Here is a 27,300-nt window from a genome sequence, read left to right on the forward strand (position 1 = left end):
ACACAAAAACCCCAGGGAGCCTGCCAGTCTCTCCAGCTGCATGTCCCGAGTCCTTCCTTGGGGGCATGCCTGACTGCCCCTTGCGCTGGGTGCTTGCAAAGGCTGATGAGTTTCTGGGGAGCTTTGGGCCTTGGGTGTTGAAACGTTCCTTCCCAATGGCTTTAGCCTCATTCTTGTGGTTTGGACCTATAGTATTGATGACAGGTAAACTGAAAGGTAGCCATTCCCTAAGTAAGGGACACTCTGCAGAGTCACTGTCCCATGTGATTAAAAACAATTCAAGGGCATGGAAGATGAGACTCAAGAGCTGAGATTTGGGGATGGTAAAAGGATGGCATAAGAGAACTCGGCGAACTCTGTGACCCCTGGGAAAAGCCTTGTTCATGCCTCCTCTCCCTCACTCCTCATTCCCTTCCCCTCCCCCTCTCCTTGTCCTTTTCCTTTTCTCAGGGTGATCGGGGCCAGCCTACACTTCTGTCTTGGCCTCCCCAGTGCTGGGATTACAGGTGTGGGCCCCCAGACTTGAGTGAGCTAGTCAATGTAGTGTGCCTCGACACAGGTCAGTGGATAGCAATGGGTCAAGGGTTAATGTTCTGGTTTGGTCACTGCACTATCATACAAGACAGTTTTATCTTAGAAAACGCACACCAAATGTTCATATCTCCACTTTACCCTCACTTTTTCCAAATCGGAAATTATTTTAGAATGAAAAGCTTTTTGTTTTGTTTTGTGGGTTTGTTTGTTTGTTTGTTTGTTTCAAGACAGGGTTTCTCTGTGTAGTTTTGGTGCCTGTCCTAGATCTCTCACTTTGTAGATCAGGCTGGCCTCGAACTCACAGAGATCCACCTGACTCTGCCTCCTGAGTGCTGGGATTAAAGGCGTGCGCTAGCACTGCCTGGCATGAAAAGCTTTTAAAAAGCCTTTCTTCCCATTCCAGTTTTGACTGGGAACCTGTCACCCACCTCATGTTCAAAGGAAGGCTGTGGTTTTCTGGGTGGGCCTGGGAGCAGTTCTAGGCCGATCAGAGTTAGAGCCCTTCTGCATGCAGGGGATGGATTCTACCAAGGCCTAAAATGTCTCCAAAGGCCCCCTTTTATTATAGGGGGGAACTTGAAGGAAGAATCTGTGGTGACATCTATCTTTTCTTCCTCTTGGTTCAGAACCAGAATGGGTCACGTGAGGCCATATAAGGGTTGGGTTAAGGAGCAGGGTCTGACTTGGACACCATGGCTGTCCAGGGACCTGGCACCTGCCCAGGTTTAGACACCTCCACACTTTGTCCCACTGTCCACTCAAAGTTCTTAAAGGCCATAGGAGTCATTCCTGGAACCCGAAGGAGGGAAGAGTTGTTGGATCTTCCAGGGAGACCCTAGATTTCCTGGAGCTCTTGGTTTATATCTGCTGTCCTCACACAGTTACTACCATGCCTCTCGTCCTTTGAAAGTGTCCTCCGACTGCCAGATTCCGTGACCACATTTCTTTGTGCCCCAAGCAAGAGACCAGGTACTTGGCTCATCTGCCACCTCTTGCTCTTGTCTGCACTTGGGTTCTTGATGGTCTCGTTGTTCCTTCTGGCTTTCAGTGTTCTGTTCTCGGTGGAAGGGGCTTGTGTCAGAAACGTGGTGGCATCAGGGCTCCCTGTCAGGTGGGGGACAGTCCTCAGGGAGGAAACCAGCAGGACTGGCAGGTCCTCCACAAGTCTCTACTGCCAAAGTCAGGGCTTACAGTGGGGAAAGGATGTGACCCAGGGAAGCGGGCTGCGACAGCGCAGTGATCTGGAGGTGTCCCCAACTTAGGGTTCTTGTCCTTTTTCCCTCTTCCTGTTCTTTTCCTCTGTGACTGTGAGGTCCTTCTAACCAAGGTGTCCTTGTCAGATGCCTTCGCCACGTGGAGTGGGGTCTGTGCAGTGGTCGGGAGTGTCGTGGACTGCGCAGAGCTGGCCCTTGCCTCTGCTGCTCTCCATCTGGCTCCCCTGGCCGTCTCTGCCTCTTCCTGGCTCCTGTGTCCTCAGGCTCTGCTCGGCCTTTCTGGCTTGTCTTCCTGGGCCCTGCTCTACCCTGGCACAGTCAACCAGCTTCAAACCCTGCTGTGGGATTGATTCTTAAGGTAGAAAGCGTCCTGGGTCCCCTTGTCACGGGGCTGTGGGGTGTGGGCTGAGAGAAAAACCGACAGACAGTGGCAACAGCCGGAAGGTCCTGGGAGCATGATGCAGTCAGGAAAAGCAAAGGTTCTAGGGACGGAACTGTGCAGTCCCATATGGCAGCCATTAGCCATGGACAGTTGTTGAGGGTTAGCTTAAATTAACTACAAATCTGTCACACTAGCAGCATCACGTGTTCCTTTAGCCGCCTGTGGGATGGTTACAGTCTCCGAGCCTTTCAGACAGATCTCTCAACCATCAGAGAGCACTTACCGTCTCCTCCAAACACCCCTGAGTGCTTTCTTCGTGCGGGTCGGGAGCTCTCCCAAGTGCTCTCGAGGACTGGATGGGACGGCTTTGGAGAGCGGTTTGCAGCGGGCTTCCGGTAAACCGCTCCGTACTCCACCACCGCCATAAGCCAGGACGTTTCCGGGGTGCCATGTATCACGGTTCTGGAGTATTCTTGCCAGCAGGGACATGACATCGTACCAGTTCACCTCTAACATCTCGACCTCCTGTTGCCGCCACCCCGCCCTGTCCTAGGACTGCCTAGACTACTTGCTCCACGTTGTCTTTTAAACCGCTCTTTATTTTCACTTCACCCTGCCCGAAAAGGAGGTTTTATTACTATATACAAACAACCATACAAGAAAAGGCATTTTTTCCCCTTTGAGGCAGGGTTTCTCTGTGTAGCTCTAGCTTTCCTGGAACTCACTCTGTAGCCCAGGCTGGCCTCAAACTCACAGAGATCCGCCTGGCTCTGCCTCCCAAGTGCTGAGATTAAAAATGTGCACCACCACCGCCGTCTAAAGAAAAAAATTTTAAAGCAAACTTTTTTTTTTTAAGCCTATCTGGGCTGGAAGTTAGGTGTGGTGGCACACACCTGTAGTTCTGTCACTTGGGGGACTGAGGCAGGGAAAGCGCTATGAGTTTGAGGCCTGCCTAGGCCTGTCTCATAAAAACAGACAAGAAGAATAAAAGTCCCAAGCCAAGCCAGCAGACAGTAATAATAATGTGGGCTGGGGATGTAGCTCAGTGTGGAACACTCGTCCTGTATGTGCGAGCCCTGGCTCCTGTCCCTACCACAGCACATTCAGAGTAAATAACGCGCCTAGAGAAAAGTGACGGCGTGCTGACTCTCAGAAGATGGTGTGAGGCTCCCAGATTCCAGCAGGTCTCTTTCTCTGGCAGACTCTGGAGCACTCCCCTGCTTAAGACAACCCCAACGTCGTGATGGCACCTGACAGGGTGTCCTCTGTAGAAGTCGGGGAGGTGTCAAAGTGTCTCTGGGAGGAATAGCTACCCTCTTCCCCAGAGCCGTGGCCTCGCTCTGGCTCTACATGCATCTTTACAGAGGGGTCCAAGGGGGTGTGATGGCTGCAGTGTGGTGCCATGCAGCACACTGAAGCTCCTGGGGCTCGGGTCACTTTAAATCTCCAGCAATCACCGAGAGTCCTGAAGAATTTGGGAAGCCTCAGGTATATTTGTCGTATTGGAAAATTAAAGGTGGTGGCGGTGGTGGTGGTGGTTTGGAGATAGGGTCTCACTGTGCAGCCCTCACTGGCCTGGAACTCACTTTGTAGAGCAGGCTGGCCTTGATTTTACAGAGAGCCAACTGCCTCTGCCTTCCCAGTGCTGCTGGGGTTACAGGTGTGCGCCACCGTGCCTGGCATTCTCTCTTTCTTTCTTTCTTTCTTTCTTTCTTTCTTTCTTTCTTTCTTTCTTTCTTTCTTTCTTTCTTTCTTTCTTTCTCTCTCTCTCTCTCTCTCTCTCTCTCTCTCTCTCTCCCTTCCTTCCTTCCTTCCTTCCTTCCTTCCTCCCCCCCTCTCTCTCTTTCTTTCTTTTTTAAAAGAACGTATTTATCTCACAGGTTTAGAGAGTGGAAACCCAAATTGCACATCATCACAGTGGAAGTGTTTGTCTCTTGTCCATATTCTATTTCTTGTGATGCCACAAGCCACATGTGTTGGTTTTAAAAAATAATAAGTGGCGCTGGTTACCGTTAGAGAAAGGGCACGAGGCACGAGAAAACCCAGTATCAGAGCTTTCTTAGAAGGAAGAGGGGGACAGAAGAGAGCGTGGCCAGGCCTGGGAAGAGACACCTGAGGAGAGAGAGAGATGGGGGAGGAGGAAAGAGCAGAAGAGAGAGGGGAGGAGGCTGTGTCCGGCTTTTAAGGATTCCCCCGCACATGCGCAGGCGGGCTTATGGAGCTACGCCACGTGGGCTGATTGCGTGACCGCGCTGCGAGTATTCGCGCAATCATGCAGTGCGCTGATGACATAAGACCCCTGCTTAGCTACTGAACTGCGCGTGTGCGGTCATACAGCTGCAGTGGCAGAATCCTAACATGGCCTCTGGAAAACTCCAGGGACACTCATGAGAGGATGAAGGTGAGAAGGCAAAGGAGCACAGCCAGTGAGATTGTTCAGTGACTAAAGACACTTGCCACCAACACTGATGACTTGAATCTGGGCCCCGGAGCCAATGTATCAGTGAAAGCAGAGAACCAACTGTACAATCACCCTCTGACATCCACGTGAGGCCATGCATGCATCCCCACACATATATAAACATATATACGTTAAATATTTTTTAAGAAGGAAAACATCAAGAGGCCTGCTTTATCATGAAAATGGGTTCTAACATCAGGCTCCCTGAAGTCTCAGGGATTCCCTAGTGGGTCCTGCAGACCATGCTTAGGGAACCACTAGAGACCACTGCACGCTGGGCTGGTAGGTTGACTGTCTAGCGTGAGATACCTACCATGCAGCCTCAGAGAGATCATGCCACCAGGCTCCGGTTGTCCTGTCTGCATGCTGGGGCTGTGGTTCCTGCCGAGCCTGTCTTGCAGGGTCATTTCCAGGCTCCGCCCATGCCTTTGAGGCCTCTCTCCCCAAACCAAAGCTGTGTATTTATAAACAGTATCACCAAGGAGCCTTTGAAGTGCGTGTCATCTCTGATATGTAGGACAGTTATTTTTAAAAATCTGGCATCCTGTCTTTATGCCACTGGTTCTGGGGACACCTCCATGAAACCATTCATTATTCTCAGTTTACAAACGAGGTGGTTGAGACTTGGGTTAAGTCGATTGGCCAGAAAACAGGACTTGTCTAAGTATACTGACACTGACCGCCTGTTCCTAAGGCACACAGGCTCTGGGTGGCTTAGCCGGAGCTCTTATCTGATGTGGGGCTGTGATTTTGACACACTGACACATTCAAACAAGAAGATTACCACTGTCAGCAATTCTCTGCTTAAATAAATTACCCTCCATGTGAGTCACATAAGCTTTGGAGATCTAAAGACATCACACAGAGGGAACCAGTTTAGAACTCCTTGAAGTGCAGATTTTTAAATCAGCTGGGTTGCTGGGTGTGGTGGTACACACCCATAATGCCAGTACTTACAGGTTCTGAAGGCAGGATAAGTGTGAGTTTCCGGGCCAGCCTGGGCTACATAGCAAGCCATCTCAAAACAACAGATCACCGGCCCAGGGATAGTAAATAAATGTCTTCCTTCGCTTGTTTTTTGATCAAGCTGGCCTTGAACTCCAGATCCTCCTGCCTCTCCCTCCTAGGTGCTGGAATTACAGGCCTGTGCAAGCATGCCCAATGGCGCCTGTTTTTTGAGTGGTAAAGACCTGCCCATCTTCCGGAGGTGTTTGTCATCATGAATTACCCGTCTTCATGGATCATTTCCCAGGAAAACAACTTTCTGTGCACTCAATCCTGAAGCAGCCCTACTCCGTCTTGTAGGATCATTTGACTGTGCTGTTGGTGACAAAGAGCTATAGTGAGGTCTTTTCTTGAACCAGGGAATGGAGCTGGAGGCACAAGTCTATGGCAACTAGCTGTTCAGATGGTATTTAAGGAAATCTTTTTTTTTTTTTTTTTCCCTTTGGTTTTTTGAGACAGGGTTTCTCTGTGTAGCTTTGCGCCTTTCCTGGAACTCACTTGATAGTCCAGGCTGGCCTTGAACTCACAGAGATCCGCCTGGCTCTGCCTCCCGAGTGCTGGGATTAAAGGTGTGCGCCACCACCGCCCGGCAGGAAATCTTTCTAGTTGAGTTAAATCCCACCCTCTGCTCCAGTGGCGGAAGCCCTCCAGCAGCCAGCTGTACTTAATTACAGTGCTGTGACCCGGATAGCATGGCGAGTGGTCTTTCTCTTCTACCCGCGTTAATGTTGTGACTATCGTGACTAACTAAAGGTGTATGTTTCCATCTTGGGGTTTTTAAAGATCCACTTCAGTTGCAGTTGATAGAAGTCCAGTTCCGGCTAGCTTGAATGAAACAGAAAGCAAGGGGGTAAAGGTGGTGGTGAGGACTGCCTTAAGAAGAGAATAGTACTTTAATCCCAGCACTCGGGAGGCAAAGCCAGGCGGATCTCTGTGAGTTCGAGGCCAGCCTGATCTACAGAGCGAGATCTGGACAGGCACCAAAACTACAAGGAGAAAGCCTGTCTCGAAAAACCAAAAAAAAAAAAAAAAAGAGAGAGAGAGAGAGAGAATAGTAGAATGTAGGGTTGCTGGGTCCCTTCTTTCATACCACTGTGTGGGCTGTCTCATGGTTCCCCAGTGACGGCCAGCTACTCCATGCTTCCATCCCATCCTTTAGCTACCTTAGAGGGAAAGTTTCTCTTGCTAAGTTTCAGAAAATCTTTAGAATGAAGTCTCATAAGTTCTGATTTTTTGACCGCTCCCCGCCCCCCACTCCACAACCACTGCGGCTGGGAGTATGCATTGCTGATTGGCTAGCCTGGGTCACTTGACCACACCTGGGTTCAGACTTGCTCCACCAGAAACTGAGCCATGGGGTTGAGGCTGTTAGATTGGGCAGGGGGGAAGATTTTGGTTTGTGGGCTCCCATACCTCAGTACTTTGGGGGGAATGATCACTCAAGTAGCCACGATATGTGACAAAATTAAGAACTAGATCACTTGGTCTCAGGAAAGATGACCTTGTAAGCTGGGACCACTTTGATGAATAGATATGTGGTGGTTGGATGGAGCCGATCATGTGATGCCCAGGTGTGTAGCTCCCTGTTGGGGAAATGTGGTTATCAAATCTGTCCCCCGCCCCACCCACATTCTCTTGAATGGTCACATTTTCAGGACAGAGAATCACAGAGGGATATTAGCCAGGCTGACGAGCCCTAAAGACCGACCTGCCCGAGGCACCTTCAGAAAAACTCAAAGCCCTGTGACAGTTTGAAAAGACCCAAATATGATCAGGTTATTTTTCCTGGAATCCTTCACACACTATGATCCCAGCCTCCCAGGGAGGCAAAGGCAGGAGGGTTGTGAGTTCAAGGTCAGTTTGGGTTACTAAGGGAGATCCTGTCTCAAAAAACCCACCTGTAGTATCCTGGCCCAGCATGGGTGATGACTCACAGAATCTGGAGCTGGGCAAACAACCTTCAGACAGCTCCGGAGGCTTGCCAGCCCTTGCTTGGGGCTTACGTAACCAAGGGTGCAGGGCTTACGGATGCTGTGACGTTCTGGGCATCCTGAACTGTGTAAGCTTGTGGACTTCCCTTCGTCCTCCAAGAGGGAAGGTTTCAGTGAGGAAGAGATGCTTGGGTGCACCACCAAAACCGTGATGACGGTGACCAGAACTTGGGCCACAGCCTGTGTCAGCAGTGGGGCTTGGACTCAGGAGCTCCCAAGGACAGCAGAGACCACACCCTCGGGTTCTGGAAGGCCAGGGACATTGTCATGCCCTCCTTCCAAGCCCATAGCCTGAGATGATAAGGGTGTGAACTAGGAGAACTAAGGCAAGCCTCTTTAGCTCCACCGAGGCCCTCCAATCCCACATGTACAACCCAAGTTCTCAAGGTCAATTGGAGGAAGGCCCTGTCCAGGTTACAGACATCTGGCTCCCTTAGATGCCAGCAAACATTGCCATTCCCTTCCTCTTCTCAGCCAAGTAAGCATTGTGTTCTTCTTGGGATAAGTCGCCCCTCCCCACCTCCGCCCCCAAGTCTCTCTCCCCGCTCAGGCTTCTGTGAAGATCCTCCCTACTCCTTTGAAGGTTTCTAGGAGCCCTGTGCTGTCTAGCCAGCTGGTCTGTAGCTGGTCTAGGGGAGGGTCTGTCTCTGCTGCTGAGTTCCCCAGCATCCCCGTGCTGGTGGCTCTAGAACGGGCGTACCCTCAGAGGGAAGTGCCCTGAGGTCAGGGTCCTGCATGTGGTAAGCCTGCACTCTGTTTAACATTTGTGAGTCCCAAGGCTTGGGGCTCTGTGGGAGTGTGGGAAATGGTCCGGTCATATCAACTGAAGCCACCAAAGGCGACTGAGAGCTCTTCCCCAGAGGACAGAGAAGGTTTTAACATACACAGGGCTGTCTAACATAATCGTCGCTAGACACGTTGTTTGTTTTTGTGAGTTTATTTATTTATTTTTTTAGAGCTGAGGACCGAACCCAGGGCTTTGTGTTTGCGAGGCAAGCGCTCTACCACTGAGCTAAATCCCCAACTCCTTATTTTTGTTGTTTTTTTTATTTTTGCTTTTCAAGACAAAGTTTCTCTGTGTAACAGCTCTGGATGTCCTGGAACTCACTCTGTAGACCAGGCTAGCCTCAAACTCACAGAGATCTGTCTGCCTCTGCCTCCCAAGTACTCACATTAAAGGCGTGTGCCATCACTGCCCAGCAACCAGACACATTTTCTACAAGGTTTTTAAATTACATAAATAAAATACATAAATTACAGGGTGTGGTGGTGAATACCTATTAAATCTCAGCACTGGGCAGGTGGAGGCAGGAAGGTTTCAGAGTTTGATGCCATAGAAAGGCTATTCTGGCCGGGCGTTGGTGGCGCACGCCTTTAATCCCAGCACTCGGGAGGCAGAGCCAGGCGGATCTCTGTGAGTTCGAGGCCAGCCTGGGCTACCAAGTGAGCTCCAGGAAAGGCGCAAAGCTGCACAGAGAAACCCTGTCTCGAAAAACCAAAAAAAAAAAAGAAAGGCTATTCTGAATGGACAAGTGGATGAGTGAATGATTGAAAAGCTTAACGTCTTAGTGTAGCTAAAGTAAGTTGCAAATACATTTTCTTCATGACCAGCTTGAAGCTCTCCTGTAGCTGGTGGCAGCCATTGATTGGACAGTGTGGGTTCTGGACCCTTCTTAGAATGGCTGACAGGTTTTGGATGGTGCCAAGCCTGGCATTGAATTCCTTCCAGGTGTTTCTGGTCAGATGCAGCAGATGTTTGCAGCTTCCTTCCTCAGCCTGATGGTATTTCCTCCATCTTCCCCCTGGCTACAGGATGCACGCCAGAAATTCCGATCTGTCCTGGTTGAGGCGACGGTGAAACTAGACGAACTGGTGAAGAAAATCGGCAAAGCTGTGGAGGACTCGAAGCCTTACTGGGAGGCCCGCAGGGTGGCCAGGCAGGTAAGATGGCCTGCAGATGTCTCTCTCCTGCCCACACCTGCATTTGGGGGTCACCCTTGGTTTCTGTATCTCCCACGGAAGGTTAGAAGCACTCGTCCCATGTGAAATGGCTCTGGCTTTGTACAAGGATGGCTGCATTTGCTCAGTTTTCCTATACCCTGCCCTTCCTCATCAGCTCCATTCCAGCTCAAGACACCATTGATACTGTATGGGTGCTGATAATGGCTCTTGCCACGTGACTGAGTCCTCTCCGTTGGCGAGCTGGACTCATGGACATTGTGAATGTGTCCGGAGCTTGTGCATTCTTCCTTTCCTAGCGGCTGCCCGAGAGGCACCAGGCAGAGTGACCCGAGAGGCACTTCTCACCTCCTGATGTGTCAGGTCTGAGTGTTCCGTGAGCGAAGCTCCGCATACATGGAATTCTGTCTAGGGTACTGTGTACGGAAGGAATCCATGAACAAACATGTGAATGATGGGCGTGGGGAACCACCAGCCAATCCAACATCCCCTTCTACCTCCCTAACTTAGAACTCTCCCCTCCTCACCACTCACATCCCTCCTGCTCATAGCTGGGGGAGCAAAACGGTCTGGTTGGCATCATCCCAATCGTACTTGGTGGGTAGGGCCTCATCCGGCTGCCGCCACACCTGAGTGGGTTTTACAGCCTCCTTTTCTCTTCTGCACCCCAAGTCTCCGTTGGGACAGGGGTGGGAGGGAACTGTACTGGGAGGCACCTCATCTGCTGGGAAGCAGTGCATTGTGACATGTCCCTTCCTTCTCTTCTCTTTTGCCACTAAGGATGACAATCGTGATCTCTGAGGCCCTTGGGCAACTATTGAGTTATCAGCTATCGCCAGATAATGCCAGATCCCGCAGGTGGCTGGCTGCAATGGGCAGAGCCCAGATGGGTCTTGAGGGGCTTGGACTGGAGCTGGGCATGCAAAGCCTCTCACTGACCTCTTCCCTGCTTGCTGGTGGGAAGTGGGGAGGATTGGGGTGTCACTGCCCTCGGTTCCAAGGGACTTTGGTCTCTAATGGAGGAACTGGAAGGATGCGAAGGCTCAGGCAGGATGTTAACATCTCATTCTGTGGGTGACAGGTTACCTGGGCTTGAGCCAGATGTTGTGACTGGCCCCGTGACCTTTCTGATGGTTGGAGAGTGTCCCACCTCAGCTGCTGCCAAGTGGGGTTCCTGTTTTCTTCCTCTGCCTCATCTCAGCTCCCTTCCTTTGGATGCTGGCAAACCCCTCTGACTTGCCCTACACGGTTGTAGCTGAGAGCCCTGCAAAGCGCTTCCTTCAGATGTGCATCCTGAGCTGCATCCATTCTTGAAATGCTGGAGGCATTGTTCTTAGGACTGAAGTGAGAGGACAGGTCTGACAGTGGAGTCCTCGAGGAGCTTGGGTTTCAGTGTCTTTTTTTTTAAAGAATTTATTGTGGAAAATTTAGAGCCGGCTTCCTCCCTCCCTCCTCCCCTTCCTCCTTCTCTGCCTTTTCCCTCTTCACAGGTGGTTTCACACATTTGGACTGCCTGTATCCCCCGTCCAGCATCCCATTGAATCCCACAGGGTACTCACAAGGAGAAAAACCTTTCCTACAACTTGGCTTTCTGTAAAGAGTTTAGAAAGACGTAGTCATAGGACCAGCAGAAATTGTAACCCTGGGTCAGAACTCTACATTGCCTCGTGCTCAATGTCAGATCGTTTTCCTGACAATAAATCAGGCCATCTTGTGACCCTGAGACCAAGTCCAAGTTAGACCAAGAGGAGCCAGACCTTGCCATCTTTTCTGAGCTGGGCTGGGGGCAGGGGACTGGCTTTGATTTCTTGGGGAGCTTTTGTGCTGGGGCCCAAGCTGTTTCCAAGGCTGTCAGCATGAGGGTGAGGGCCCCCTGGCCTCTGCTTGCTCTGCTCTGTGGGGTCTGATTGCCCCGCAGGAGTCTTGGACCTGTCATGTTATCATTGGCAGAGCAACTTTTACTTGCTGGGTTTCGGGGTGTTTTTTTTGTTGTTGTTGTTGTTTTTGTTTTTCTTTCTCTTTTTAAATTGGTAAAACATATGTAACAAGAAAATTTCCACGTAACCGTTTTCAAGTGTGCTGGCTCAGTGGCATCGACATCTACTTGGTGATGCATCCCAGAGCGCCGGAACTTTTTCCCTTCTCCAGCTCGGGTTCTGTAGCCATGACTGCACAATCGCTCCCCACTCCTCTCCACACAGACCCCGTCAGCCATCCTTCTGCTTCCTCTCCCGGGAGCTCTCCTGCTCTAGATGTCTCCTAGGTGTCGAGGTACTGAGGCGTGTTCAGGGTTTGTGACTGGCTCATTCATTTGACACAGATCACTAGTGTTCACCCGCGGTGTGTCACACCTCAGAGTTCCCTTCGTGTATCCGTCTGTTTATTGAGACAGAGTCTTACTATGTAGAACCAACTGACCTCACAGAGATCTCCCCGCCTCGGCCTCCCGAGTGTTGAGATTAAAGATGTGGGCCACCGTGCCCGGCTCCCTTCTTTAAAAAAATTATTTTGATGTGTATTTATTTTGTGTGCATGGGGGTGGAGCATGGTGCCACAGCCCACACGTGGAGGTCAGAGTACCACTTGCGGGAGTCCGTTCCCTTCTACAGTGCGGGTGCTGTGGCTCACACTCAGGTAACCGGGCCTGGTGGTCAGAGCTCCTTTACCCTCTGAGCCACCCCACAGCCCTCCCTCCCTCTCAGGGAGAATGTTATTCTCCTGCCTGTGTTACCACATCGAGTGCATCTGTCAGCACTGGCAGTCTTGTTATTTTTAAATGTTTGGAATGCGTCAGAAGAGGGCAGAGCCCTTTGTAGTCGGTAAGGGCAGCGTCAGCACAAAATGACAAGGTCAAAGCTCAGCGCTGCATGTTGGGTGTTTATGGGGCCACTTAAGGCCATGTTCTACATTTAACCTTCTCCTGAAGAGTCGCTAAGTGAGGAAACATTTGAAATTTGTAGAGTGACTTGGTTGGAGAGCTGGCAAAGCCTAGCCTATGAAGCCAGGCTGAATGGCTTAGAATCCCAGGTCACTGGTTAGTTCAGCAGATCTCTTCAAGCCTGAGCCTCCCCCTTCTCATAAAATGGATTTGTCTGTCAGCTAGCTTTTGCGACAAATCAAACCACTTGTGACTCAGTGGCTTGAAACACTATTTCGCTTATGGCTTTGCCGGGCAGTGCTTTTGCCGATCTTGTGTGTACACGGTTGGCTGCGTGTGGCTCATCTTGGATGGCCTTATTTGTTAGACGTGGTAGTTTGTCACCTGGTGGCAGAGGTGACTGTCTCTCATTCAACAGGACAGACTGGTCCTTTCACATGGTGTTGGATTTCAGGAGCAGAAAGAGCATGCCCTTCCGAGGTCTCTGCTTGATTGGTTTGTTGATATCCTTCTGGTTGGAGTGGGTCACATGGCCAGCACCGTTCCAGGAGGTGGAGAAAAATGACCTTCACCCATAGGCATTTGTGTGATTTACCCTGGTGATTGATGTAGTGTCCCAGAAGCATTAGTTAGAGAATGCATTATTCTAGATAATATTTCTGTTAAATACTGTATATCTGGGGTGGGTCTGCGACCTTAAAAAAATACACTAGCTAGAGAGATGGCTTAGCGCTTAAGCGCACATGCTGCTCTTGGTGAGGTCCCTAGTAGTTCTCAGCACCAACACCTGACGGTTCACAGCTGCTTGTAACTTCAGCTCCAGGGGATCGGATGCCACACGCATACACACATAATTAAGAATAATGAAGATACACCTTTAAAAAAAAACACAACAATAAATCCCAAACAAAAATACCAAATAATCTAGGCTAGAGCAAGAAACAGACCTTTGATGGCTGGGAGGAGATATGAGACGTCCAGACCAAATGCATCCCACAAATGCAGCCGCTTTCCCATCTTATCTGTAGCTTCATTATGAACTGCAGATGTTCCTCCAGCACGTAAGAGAGCGAACACGCTCATATTGGCAGTTTTCCTCTTCCTTTGTCCGGGTGTGCATGACACAGTTGGTTCATTAACCGACTCATGGCCAGCAGCTCTATGACGCACGCTTGTGTGAGGCTCCGCTAGCACACGCCTCTCTCTGCTCCATGCGCTATAGATCACACTCCTGTGCGCACCAGCACCAGAATCGCTTTATTGCTGCCCTTTGAGGCCGATTTAAACAGCAAAAAAATCACAAAAATGTGAAAAACACGGCACTAAATAGACTGTGGAGAGAGGGTCCTTGTTGACTGTGTGAGAGCAGAAACAAGGCAGAGAGTCACCTCAGCAGTCTGGCATGGCCTGCTGCTGCTGTCATGCCCTGCATGTCTCTCAGTGATCCTGGGAGCATCCCAAGCATTGATTTGGGGTTACAGGAAAGCTTAGAGACAGAATACAGGTACAGTTGCGGGTACGGAATCTGAGTGATGGAGATCGCCTGGGCTTGCTAAGTAAAGAGCTGGGGGCTCAGTTGGTAATGTGCCAACCAGCACATGGGGAATGACATCTCAGTGGGATGCTACTGACCAGGAAAGCCTGGGAGACCAGCGTGCTTGGGTCCTGTAGGCCAAGAAAGAGGCTGTGGGGATGGCAAATGGCATGAATGTGAGCATGGCTAAGTATGTCCGCCCAAAGGCCTGGGAAAAGAGACCAAGGGAGCTGAAGGACCACTCAGGGATGGAGCATGAAGGGCTGTGAGAGGATGTGTACAAGCCGCAGATCCGCTGGGGCGTGGCGGGGGCCTGGTGCAGGAGAGCGCTTATGTTGTGTGGTGTCCCTACATGAATGGAACACCATCTTAAATTTGTTTAGTTTTGAGTCAGGGTAGCCTAAGCTGGTCTTCCATGTGCTAGGATTGCCAGTGTGAACCCTCAGGCCCAGGTCAACAGCACCACTCGGTCGAGCTCTAACTATGTTAGGTATCATGCTTGGTATCATTAGTTCCCCCCCCTCTTTTTTTTAAAGATTTATTTATTTTAATTTTATGTGCACGAGTGTTTTGCTTGCACGTGTGTCTGTGTACGGTACCTTGGGACCCTTTGAGGCCAGAGGAGAGTGTCAGCTCTCCTGGAACTGGAGTTTCAGGTTGTTTGTGAGCTATTGGTGCTGGGAATTGAATTGGGTCCTCTGGAAGAGCAGTTAAGTACTCTAAACCACTCAGCCATCTTTCCGGCTCTACCCTGCCCCTCCTCCCATTTTACAAATGATAAAAGTAATGTTGGAGCCTAAAGATTGTTCTTGGGCCTCTACCCAAACCTTTCCAGTTCGGAGGCCTCCTCTGAGAGAACATGAGGCAGGTTAATACCAAATGACTAAGTAGTTAGGGGGGTCAAGACTGTGTGCTGGTCTGCCTGGCCAAGAGGAAGCTGTCAGAGGGTCTTGGGGTGAGTGTCATTTCTCAGAACAATTAGGCGGAGGTGGCTGGGTGCCTTAGTGGGAGGGCATCTTGAAAAGGCAGGAAATTCAGAGTGATAGGGAGAGTAAGACGGGATGTGTGTGGAAAGCCAAAGGTCAGAGGTTAAAGATGGAGGAGAGAGGTGAAGGTATTCTTTTACACACTTGAGGGCACTTCCTTTCGGAACAGGCTTGGGGAGGTTAAGCTGGCCAAGAGACATCACAGTCCTGAGTGACTGAGGAGATACCCGGCAGCTGAGCCTGTGGCAGTCAGAGAGGTGACAGGCTGAGGAAGTGCAGTGTGGTGCCCAGACCCTGAGGAGACCAGCAAGGATTGGACCCCGGTTTGCCCGGTTCCGGCTGCCCTCTGATGGTTGGCACACTGTGGGCGCTTAGGGACTGTATAGTCATGGCTGAGCAACCCACGGGCAAACTGAGGAGACGCAGGGCACACAGCAGGCACCTACTCTCTGCTGCCTGCCTCCTCTGGGCTGGGGCAGCCATCAGCCCCTCCTTTTGTTTTTCGTGTTTACGTTTATTGACGTGGGTCTGTCTGTCTGTCTGTCCATGAGCACGTGGGCCATGGCATGTAAGTGGAGTGGTCAGAGCACCATTTTTAGGGGTCGGTTTTCTCTTTCCGCCACGTGGGTCCCGGGGACTGAACACAGGTTTTTCGGGCTTGGTGGCAATCGCCTTTGTGCACTGAACCATCTCGCTGGCCAGGTGTGCTGGAGGCGTGTGCTTGCTTTAGCCCGGGCCTTCACAGCACACTGTCTGTCTTTCGGAACTCCCACCCGGCTTCATCCTATCTCCTTCTTCCCATTTTGCTTTCTGCCCAGTCAGTTCTCACTGTGGGACTTGGGTGAGGAGGTCCGGCGTGATGACGTACATCCCTGTGGCCCTGGTCACATTCCTCTTGGTGGCCACAGGCCAGTTTCTGGGAACTGCGTCATCCGTGATGCCCGAGGTAAGGGTGCAGTGGAGTGAGGGGGCACTTGACTCAAAGCAGAGTGATTTACGGCGTGGAGGAAGTGGAAGCTTCCCTCTCCCCTGCCCAGAGGATGTGCCGCCCTGCCTTGCAGTCTTGGCTGGAAAGTCTGGGAAAGAGAGAGCATTTTGGAAGCAAGATTTTTTTTCCTCTTTGTCTTTGTTTTTTGGTGTTTTAAGACAAGGTCTTGCTATGTATCCCTTGGCTAGCCTGGGACTCCCTGTGTAGACCAGGCCTGGCCTAGCCTTGAACTTATGGAGATCAGTCTTTACCCTCAGAAGTCTGAAATTAAAGGTGTGGGTTACCATGCTCAGCCTTTTTTTTTTTTTTCTTTAGGTTTTCATTATGTAGTCCAGGATGTCCCTGAACTCCTGATCCTCCTGCCTCAGCCTCCCAAGCATTGGGATCACCAGTGTGTGCCACCATGCCCAGGAAGCCAATATTTATATGTTTTTTGAGACAGGGTCTCACTATGTAGCTCTAGCTGGCCTGGAACTTGCTGTGTTGACCAAGCTGGCCTAAAACTATGAAATTCACAGAGATCCGCCTGCCAAGTGTTGAGATTAAAGATGTGCAACATCACACCTGACTGAAGCCAGCACTTTTGAATTAGAATGGGCTCCGGAGATGAGTGGCAGCCTCTGCCAGGCCAAAGCCCCTGACACAGAGGGACCTGTCTTGGCTGGAGTGAGCTGTTCCACACCTTGGGGTTGGCCGCACCTCCTGCTTCTCTAGTGAGCTCTGCCTCAGGCATCCTGGCCCAGGGCTAGAGCTAGAAATAGATATGGTAGGGCCCATCTGGAGGAGGTTTCTCTGGTGTGGACACACTTGCACTTGACCCTTCCCTGAGTGCAGGGGGCAGGAAGGCTGGCACAGAGGGCTGGCTGGCTGTGAAAATCGCAGGCAGGCAGGGAGGCAGGAGGCGCCCATTGCCATACTTGGAGCTATGTACCAAGGGCTTGCTTTTCTCTCTCTGGGGCATGGCCGATTCCCAGCCAGCCCTGCCGGGTAGGCAGCAGATGGGCACCACAGAACCGTGGTGAGCAGGGAAAGGGCCTTGTTGTGGAGTCCGCTGTGCTATCTGAGTCCACAGAGCCCCTTGCATATTTCTGGTGGCTGCTATGTATTTTATCAGGTTGAGGATGGACAGTGACAGGATCTGGCTGTGACTCAAGCTGGCCTGGAACTCGCAATCCTCCTGCCTCTGCCTCCTGAGTGCTGAGGTGAGAGCCGGAACCGCCACACCCACTTGTGTTTCCTGTTTTTACTAGACCGTGCACCGTGCCCTGGAGGGGGCCAGTTCCCTCCCCGCCCTCTCCGCACACCACAGGCATTCCCTGGAAAGAGCCGCAAGGTGATTCATCATCCAGTTACAGAAACTCAGGATTTCCGTGTTTCTGTAGCTAGTTTGGTCAGTACAGCGGGCCTTTTATGCTGCCAGGCAACATGATTTGAGCTCTGGCCGGAGGGCAGGCTTCCTCAAGAGCACTTTGGGACATTTTCAGTTCCTGTTTTTTTTGCTTTGGGGGTGCCCCTGCTTTTCTACTTTTTCTTTTTCCCACCCCCACTAGTGATATTTCCCCATTTCCTTCCCATGAAAACTGACCCCAAAGGACCTGATGAATTACCTGGATTTGGAATGTAGCTCAGTAAAATATTTTCCTAGTGTGTTCAAAGCCCTGGTTTGAGAGCCAGAACTGCCAAAGAAAAAGAAAAGAAAGAACCCCCAAGGCATGACGAGACACACACACACACACACACACACACACACACACACACACACACACACGGTTGCACTCCCAGCACTTCAGAGACAGGAGGTTACCGTCAGCCTGTGCAAGGACATGTTGATGTAAAAACACGGCTCTCACCTCTAAGAGAATAAGAGTTTGTTCTGGAGCTAGATTTGAGTGACCAAGTCCCCGGAAACTCAGAGCTAGGTTACCCCAGATTCCATGTTCCCATACAGAAGCAGTTTCTCTGTGTTTTTTGTTTTGTTTTGTTTTGTTTTTTTCCATTGAGACAGGGTTTCTCTGTGTAGTCCTAGCTGTCCTGGAACTCACTCTGTAGACCAGGCTGGCCTCCAACTCACAGAGATCCACCTGCCTCTGCCTCCCGAGCGCTGGGATTAAAGGTGTGCGCCACCACACCTGGCTCATGGAGTTTTATAATAACAAAACATAGAAGGTTATAAATCAAGGCGCGCGCATGCATGCATGCATGCATGCACACACACACACACACACACACACACACACACACACACACACACTGGCAGATGCGTTAGAGAGGCAGGTACAGCAAGTTGGGCGAGTCTCCTTTGCGCCTGAGATGCTATCTGATGACATTCTTAGCTTTTGGCTTGGTGGAAGCTAGTGATCTGCTAAGTAAATAAATTCCAGAAGGTTCTTATCTGTTCGTCACAAGATGTTCTGATACCGACTAGGCAAGGAATGGCTATCCAGGGGCCGCCAGCTAGCCTGAGATAAGGTGATTGACCTCTGGACCTGCAACATTCCAACCTCTGTGCATGACTGCAGCCTTAATCAGCCAGTCCGCCTTGGTAGCCTCAGCATCTTTCCAGGAATTTTCTCACAAGCAGTATGCGCTAACCTCTGAGCCATCCTTCCAGCCCTCTCGTATTTTATATTTATGGGCTGATTCTGGCAAGCCTACAGAAGAGGAGCTGCGTTGAGGTATCAGCAGGTGAAGGAGTGTTAGGGGTGTTAGCTGCCCTTCCTGTGGGCTGACTCCCCGCTTGTGGAGCTCTCTCTGCAGGCCTGTTTTGCACAGACCCATGGCTTAGCTGAGGGTGAGCCTGGCTTAGGCACTCGTGAAGACAGTCTGGTGCTACCTTGCTGGGCACTGCCGAGCCAGGAGATTCAGCCCCATAATCCCCACTAACAAAGCTGCTGGGAGCTGGTCAGCCCCAGACAGAATTCCAAAGGGCTTCACGAGAGGCCGCGTCAGCTGGCTCTTTCTGAAGATTCTTCTGGAATTTGGGCCCCTCAGAGGCTGTTTCTTCCCTCGACTTCTCCGGCCACTTCCTGGTTTCTCTCTTGGCAGATTTCTCCTCTCTCCCTCTCCTCCCTCCCACCCTCCTTTCATTTATTTATTTGTCTGTTTGTTTGTGTTTGTTTTAAGACAGTTTCACTGTGTAGCCTGTACTAACTTAGAACTCATTATGTAGCCCAGGCTTGACCTTATGGCAGTCCTGCAGCCTCCTACGGGATTGGCTTCGTGAGCTACCACACCCGGCTTCAACTTTCTGCCCTCCGCTCTTTCCTTTATTTGCATATGTTAATTGGAAAGGTAGTGGGTTTCATGATAGTACTTTCATACTTTCACTCACCTTCTCACTGGCCCCTTTCCTCTGCTTTTATGTAGTCCCTTTTCTATCCTGTCTGCTAAAAAAGAATTAAATTAATAGTTTTATTTTGAAACAAGTCTCCCTGTGTAGCCCAGGATGGCTTTGAACTCTGGGTCTCCTGCTTCGGTCTATTTGTTGTTTTTGTTTTGAGAGTCAGTCTCATGTAGCCTAGGCTGGCACAGAACTCACTGTGTAGCCAAGAGTAACCTTGAACTCACAATCCTCCTGCCCGACTTCCCCATGCTGTGTTGGGACTGCAGACATGCAAAACCACATTGCCTCCTCTCTCTCTTTAGCTTGGTTTCCACACAAGAGATAAGACGCGTGATACCTGCCTTTCCGCCTACCAGGACGGTCCTAGTGAGTTCCAGGTGTCAGTGTGACAGCCTAGAGTCAGAGTCACCTGAGAGGAAAGCCTCAGTTGAGGAATTGCCGGGATCAGATTGGTCCGTGGGCCTGCCGAGGGGAGTGGTCTTACTAGCTGATGCAGGAGGATCCGGCCCACTGTGTGTGACTCCATCCCTAGGCAGGTCTAGTCCTGGACTAGATAGAAAAGCCAGCTGATCATGAGCCGGTGAGTGAGCCGGTGAGTGAGCCGGCAAGCATCAGCACCCTCTGTGGTTCCTGCTGTTCTTGACCTGAGTCTCCTGGTCAGAGATGATGCTGGGTGGAACGGCAAGGAGTCCTGCCTTCAGATTCCTGCCTCGAGTTCCTGTTCCAACTTCCTTCAAAGAGTGCCCGGAAGCATGAGATGGAGTAAACCCATTTACCCTGCCCCCCCCCCACACACACACACACACGCACACGCACACACACACTGCTTCTGGTCGGAGCGTTTTGTCACAGTGACCGCCAAGGAACCAGAGCAGTGGCTGTCTTCAACCCCACCAATGTTTCTTGCCAATGGCATGCTTTGTTCATTGTGGCGGATAACAGACCACATTTCTTTACCATCCGCTAATGGACATGTAGGCTGACTCCGACTCGGCTCTCACGAACAGTCCCATGTGGAATGTGGGCATCCCGGGATCTCTGTGGTACGCTGACTTAAGAGTCCTTCAGGATGCACCCGGAAGTTGTGTAACTGGGTCACAGGGTAGGGTAGTTCTGTATTTAGTTTTTTTAAGGAACCTCCACATGGATTCCCATAGTGACCCCTTCATGATTTGTGACTGCCTTAATTAGTTAATTACTGACTATTGGCCATTTGCTCCTTCTCTATAAGACTTTCCCTAGGCTCTGGGGAGTCGCTGCTACTTTAGAGGGAGCAGCGGTTCTGCCTCACCCTTGGGGCTGTGACAAGCTGTCTAGGGAGCCTCTATGTACATTTCACTGGAGAATGGTTCCGGTAGACACCGGAAAAGCTACTGTTGCTTGTTGGTTCATCCCAGCCCTCTGCAGAAGCCATGCTCTGCCGGAGCTGCTGCGTTCTTTATTTGTGAAAGGGAAGACTTTGAGAGCGCCTGAGGCTGTGAGTATGCTTTGAATTCCGGTCTCAACCTGAGGCCTAGACTAGCCCAGTGAAAGTCTCTGCATATAGAGAAGCCTGGGAAGCCTGTTTTCACATGGGCGTGGGTCTTCCTCCAAGGCAGTAGGAAGTGTCTGTACTAGGCTCTTTGTATTTTTAAGTATTTCTTTTTATTTATGTGTATGTGTGCGTGCGTGCGTGCGTGCGTGCGTGCGTGCGTGCGTGCGTGCGTGCGTGTGTGTGTGTGTGTGTGTGTGTGTGTGTGTGTAAGTAAATGGTGGGCCAGAAGAAGGCATTGGGTCCCCTGGAGCTGGCAGTATAGGTGGCTGTGAGCCACCTGATGTGGGTGCTGGGAACTGAACTGGGGTCCTTTGGAAGTGCCCTTCAGCGCTGATCCGTCTCTCCAGCCCACATCTGTGTTTCAGGACAGAAGGAAGAACAGGGAAGGTGTTTAAAGACTCTTACATAGTCTTGCGCAGTACACTGCTTCCATTTATTGTTAGAAGCTGTTTATGTTGTCAAGGAGCTGGTAGGAGCCTTGGCTTTGAGCCTCCTAGGTAGCTAGGTTTGTTTCTAGGGACGAAAGGGAGAATGGATATTGGGTGGCCCCAACAGCCTTTCCGTATCTGCTCTGTAGTTTTCTACCGTCTAGAAAGGCGCCTGGCTGGAGTAGCTGACGGGTAGGCATATGTGGCCCCCAGAGCAGACATGGAACCCCTCTGGACAGAGAAGCACTGTGTGCCTACCCAAATTCCTCTGCTGACTCACATGCCACCCTTGCTGTATGGGAGACTTCCTTCCTCTTGTGCTGTATGGGAGTCCTGTGAGGAAATCCTTGCCTCCCACACATCTGTAAGTGGATGTCCTTGTGTTTCAGAAAGTTGAAGACTCCACTCAGACTTTCTCTTACAAATGTGATTCTGAATGACTCACTTCCCAGGGCCACATCTTAGATGCAAGCCCTCATGGCTTACGCACACTGGTGGGATAGCCTTTCCCCTGCCCCAGCCCGCTTCCTGGTGCCCCCATATCTCTGCACCACCTCCCAGCCCAGCTGCCTTGCCAAAGTCAGTTGTGATAGCCTCGCCCAGAGGAGCACACACTTCTGTGGTCAGTCTTCCGTGTTCTGTGGTTGGACCGTGGTACCCGGCATGTGGTCAGAGACACTGCAGGGCTTTTCATAACGGTGCTGATGCAACCAGGACCTGAACAGGACAGAGACCTCTCTGCAGCAAGCAGGCCCTGTGCAGACTTGAACTGCAGCCCTGTCTCTCTCTTCTTGGGGGCCCCTCCCCCCCCACAGATTCCAGGCTTGCTGCACGATCCCAGGAGCCAGTACTTTAAAGTCAATTGTTCACACATCTGCAAGATTTATCAGCCAGGTGCTAAGCCTGATGATGGTCAGGGTTTGCTCCCCAGGACCCACACGGTGAACCAGAGACCCAGCTTCCACAAGTTGTCCTTTGAACATGCCACCCCTCCCCCCTCCACATGCATGTACACATCTGCATTGGTGGCTTCAGCCTCCTGCTCAACACTGCTTTAACACTCAGAAGTGTGTGTGATCACTGTGCCTGTGGACTCAGAACTCTTCCCCACAAAGTTTTTCTTGTTTTTTGTTTGTTTGTTTGTTTGTTTTATTTTGGTTTTTTGTTTGTTTGTGCTGTTTTTTTTTGTTTTTTTTTTTGTTTTTTTGTTTTTTTTGTTTTTTTGAGGACTAAGCCACTTTGTAGACCAGGTTGGCCTCAAACTCACAGAGATCTGCCTGCTTCTGCTGCTTCCCAGGTGCTGGAATTGATTAAAAGTGCATGCCACCATGTATGGCCTCTGGTAGTGATTGTTAAGGTCTTGGTGAGATGCAAACTAGTCCTTTCACTTTCTGAGGACCATTTCCTGTATGCCTCTGGCAAATCAGCATCCACTTTACTCCTGACTTCACCGTGTACCTGGAGGGCCGTTTGGCTTCCACAGGTGTCTTCCTGTATCTTGGAAAGCCATAGCTGGGATGTGGCTTCCTGACCGAGAGCAAACAGTAATGAGACAGAATGGAGGGGTGGAGCGGAGCTCTCTGCATCCTCAGCCTCAGAAGATGCTCAGCGGTTTTCAAAGTCGGTTTCACACATGCTATCATATGGCAAAATACACACCGAATCCTGGACCTTTAAGTTTCAAGAAGTTTTCCGCAGGCTTGTGTTTCCTGAAGTCTCTTTGGAATCTGGGTTATGCAACCTCTAGCTTGGAAACAGATGAAGTGCAGTGAGGGGATGAGCTGGGGCTGGAGGCATTCCCGCTGTGACTTATGCATACCACTGGTGGGACGCTTTCCCGGAGCTTTCCCATCCTTGGATCCTTCCGAGAACAGACGCGCAAGGAGCCACGTTGATTTTATTGTGTGAGCCGTAGGAGAGCAAAGAGAATCACAAATGCCTTAAAATAAGTGGCCACAAGGGGTTTGTTCACAGTATGGCTCATAGCTGGATACCTTAATTAAACAAATATTTCTTACACACTGGCAGCCTTCTGGGTGTGGGAAGGAAAAAGCACAACAGAAGGGCTGGAGGAATGGAGTAGCTCCGTGGTGCAGAGTGCTCCTGCACCCCACAGGGCTGGAGGAATCCAGTGACTCCGTGGTGCAGAGTGCTCCTGCACCCCACAGGGCTGGAGTTTGGTTCTCAACATCCATATTGGGTAGCTTACAACTTCTATAACTCCATCCTGCTCCAGTGGATCTGATGTTCTCTTCTGGCCTCTCCCGGCACCTGAACACATCACACACACACACACACACACACACACACACACACACACACACACACACACACGGAAAATAAAAACAGCATGGCAGCTGTGCCCTCAGGAGGCTTCCTGGTCCTAGGGGAGACTGTGTCCCTACCGTGAGTGAAAGTGAATGAGGGGATGGTGTGCATTGGACTTTTGCTGTGGAGTCTTGACCCCAAGGCTCTCGGGCCTGGGGAACCGAACAGGTTTCACCTAGTTGTGTTGGCTCTATGACTGGAGTTGCCCTTCGGCTTCCTCCCGTCATGGTCTCCCGTCAGGGTCTCCCGTCAGGGTCTCCCTTCACACTCTCCCTGGTGCTGTCACAGGTCTGCAGACTGATGGGGGGCCCTGAGCCTCCATCACAGAGTGAGTTGGTGTTTGTAGAAGTCACTCTGTATGGAACGGCAAGTCCTCTGCCTCTGCAGCCCTTCAGAGTGCAGCCAGAGAAGCCCTAACCTGCGGGAGGCTGGAGCTTGGCCAGGACAGATGTCCCTCTGACTTTCTGAGTACTTTTTGTCACAAAGGCATGGAGACTATTTGTGACTGTGAACTTAGCCTAGCATGTCGGAAAACAGCCTCCAGGTGGGCATAAGGAACACACAGGGTTGACTCAAGAAAGCCTGGCATGGGTCAGGGTCAGTGTGGGGGCTGGTGGGGTGGCAGAGGGGTTCTCCAGCTTGTTGTGGCTATCCCCATCACCCCCCACTCCCATCTCTGAATCCAGAGAGCTGGTCTCCTGTCTCTTCATGTCTTTATGTTAGTGGAGTTTCTCTGGCCTGAAGGTGATTTGAAGAAGTTTGTGGTCATTTATTGTCCTCAGAACGGCGGACGGCTTGTGAGTGATGTCCTGTCAGGTAGATGTCTGTGCCAGGGCTCAGGACAGCTCCTCCTCCATCTGGCTGTGGGTGAGAATGATGATACAGAGGAGGCACAGTTGGTTTGGAAGGACCTGTGATCACCTGTGGTAGGTGTGCTGCTGTTGGCCATGCTTGTGCTCTTGTGGAGTTTTTGGGTTGCAGACTCACAGCCCAGCAGCTGCAGGGTGGTACAGACTGCCTTGGAAAGTTCCTGGCCACAGGTTGGCAATCTAAGTTAAACAGGAGTTGAAAAAAAAGAGGAAGAGTGTACGTGGTGGTGATTGCCTGTAATTCCAGCACTGGGGAGGCAGAGGCAGGAGGGTCTTGTTCAGCCTGGGTTCTGTAGTGAGCTGAGTGCGCTTAGAAGAATAGGGCTATTTACTCTGAGGAACACAATGGCTCATCACTGTAGCTGAAAGTTTTCCTGTGTCCTGCCTGGTCCTGCAGCTGCTCAGACCAAGTAAACCTATAGAGGCTTATATCAATTAAAACTGCTAGGCCATTAGCTCAGGCCTACCACTGTCTACCTCTTACATTTAAACTCAGCCCATTTCTGTTCATCTTTATGTTGTCACATGTTCCGTGGCTTTACCTGTGTGCTGTTACGTGCTGCTCCCTGGACGGTGGGCCGGCGTCTGCTGACTCAGCCTTTCACTTCCCAGAATTCTCCTTGAATGTTTATCCTGCCTACACTTCCTGCCTAACTACTGGCCAATCAGCATTTTATTTATCAACCAATCAGAGCAACACATATTTATAGCGTACAGAAAGACATCCACAGCTTTCTAAGGGTCATAAGAAAGAAGATAGAAGAACTAACTCAAGTCCAGTATTCTGTAGTCAATCAAGAGTGCACAGCAGATGGAACACTTGAAGTGGGTTTTAAAGGGTGAGTAGGAGTCCCCTAGGGTGGGAGGGGAGTAGGGTTGTGATTCTGACTGAAGGAATGGCAAGTGTAAGAATATGGAGTGGGTGGTGAACTCTGTCACTGAGTGGAGGGGAGACAGGACCTGTGCTGTGGCTATGTTGGGGTAGTTATTAGGCAGAGAGATAGTGCCAGAAATCACCAGATATGCACATTACAAAGAGCACCAGGCCTCCCACACACAGGTGTGAGACTACATTCATACCACACTGCGTCGCAGTTGGCCTTGAGGGGTTGGAAGGGTGGGTAGAAAGTGCCTCACTCACTGTGTGGCCCAGGCTGACTTCAACTCCAGATCCTCCTGGCTAAGCCTGGCCTGGTGAAACAGGTCTGTAATCCCAGTTACTCAGGAGGCCAAGGCAAGAATTACAAGTTCAAGGCCAACCAGAATAACTTAGTGAGTCTTTGCCTCAGAATTAAAAAATACAAAAAGCGATGCTAGAGACATGGCTGAGTGGCAGTTTACAAGGCTTATGCAAAAGATCCCAAGTTCAGTTGCCAGTTTCTGATACCACACACATAAATCCTTCTGCTTTGAATCTCTGTGTACTAGAATTATAGATAAGCACCCTATACCCTGTACCTACCACACCTCCTGTAATTCAGTAATTCACACCTGTAATTCACACCTCACTTCATGTAATTCAATCATTTCTCCGTTGTTTAAAACAATGCGTTCTTTGGGCGGCGAGATGACTCCTTGTTATGAATGCTTACTGCTCTTGCAGAGGTCTGGTTCCCAACATCCACACGAGTCTCACAACTGCTGTAACTCCAGATCAAGGGTATCTGATGCCCTCTTCTGGCTTCTTCAGGCACCGCATGCACACAGCACATATACATTCACACAGGTTAGCACACATGAACATAAATTCAACAAATCTTTAAAGAATATGTTTTTTTTTGTTTTTTGGGATTTTTTTGGGGGGGGGGTTTCAAGACAGGGTTTCTCTGTGTAGCTTTGGAGCCTTTCCTGGAACTCACTCTGTAGCCCAGGCTGGCCTTGAACTCACAGAGATCCGCCTGCCTCTGCCTCCCGAGTGCTGGGATTAAAGGCATACATCACCACTGCCCAGCAAGAATGTGTTCTTATGACTGGTTTAAAGGAGCAGTGTCCAGCTGTTTAACTCTGACATGATGTCACCTACAAAATATTGGGCCGCATTCATAGCTATCCTGAGACAGGCGGCCTGTGGGCCACAGTTTGGACCTGCCAGGTTTAAGGCATCTGACTGGAAACGGCTGTGTCTTTGGGGTGTATAGTGTGACCCACCCTTCTGGCTCAGCTGCACGGTTGCTCAATCCAGTGACATAGTTTTGAGTTTGAAGAAAGAGCTGTGTAGCAGAAAATGAGCAGTGATGGCTGATAGGAGGCACGTTGGCTGGGTGTGGTGGCACATGCTCGTGGACACTCAGGATCTGAGGCAGGCTGGGCACGACTTTAATCCCAGCACTCGGAAGACAGGGAGAGGCAGGTCTCTGTGAGTTCAAGGCCAGCCTGGGCTACAGAGTGAATTTCAAGCCAGCCAGGACTACATAGAGAGACTCTCTCTCTCTCTTTCTCTCTCTCTCTCTCTCTCTCTCTCTCTCTCTCTCTCTCTCTCTCTCTCTCTCTCTCACACACACACACACACACACACACACACACACACACACACACACCTCTGAGGTAGGGGGACTGTATATGTTTGAGGCAGCCTGTATTACATAGCCAAGTGCTGGCTACCCAGGGCTGTGTATAGCAAGACTCTGTCTCATAAAATGAAATTAAATAAGATGGAAAGAGGCACTTTTGTAAACTTTATAGAAGTCGCAAACACACCCTAATAAAAAAACACATCTAAGAAGAAAGTGGTGATAGGCTCGGTGACTGCTCTTCTTGGTTGTCAACTTGACCACATCTGGAACGAACTACAATCCAGAAATGGAGGGCACACCTGTGAGAGATCATTTTTGCTTGGTTTGAAATAGGTGAATCCACTTCTAATCCG

The 27,300-nt window shown here is 50.5% G+C and overlaps 1 protein-coding gene across 1 annotated transcript in view; it reads left to right on the forward strand.

Moving 5' to 3' along the window:
* Sh3bp5 (SH3 domain binding protein 5) overlaps nucleotides 1-27,300 on the forward strand; it is a 71,578-nt gene that overhangs the window by 17,832 nt on the left and 26,446 nt on the right. Inside the window, exon 3 of the mRNA XM_028891198.2 lies at nucleotides 9,400-9,528. Within this exon, the coding sequence (XP_028747031.1) occupies nucleotides 9,400-9,528 (129 nt within the window). The remainder of the gene's footprint in view (nucleotides 1-9,399; nucleotides 9,529-27,300) is intronic.

Source organism: Peromyscus leucopus, chromosome 9 (assembly GCF_004664715.2).
Source record: "Peromyscus leucopus breed LL Stock chromosome 9, UCI_PerLeu_2.1, whole genome shotgun sequence".
NCBI lineage: Eukaryota > Metazoa > Chordata > Mammalia > Rodentia > Cricetidae > Peromyscus > Peromyscus leucopus.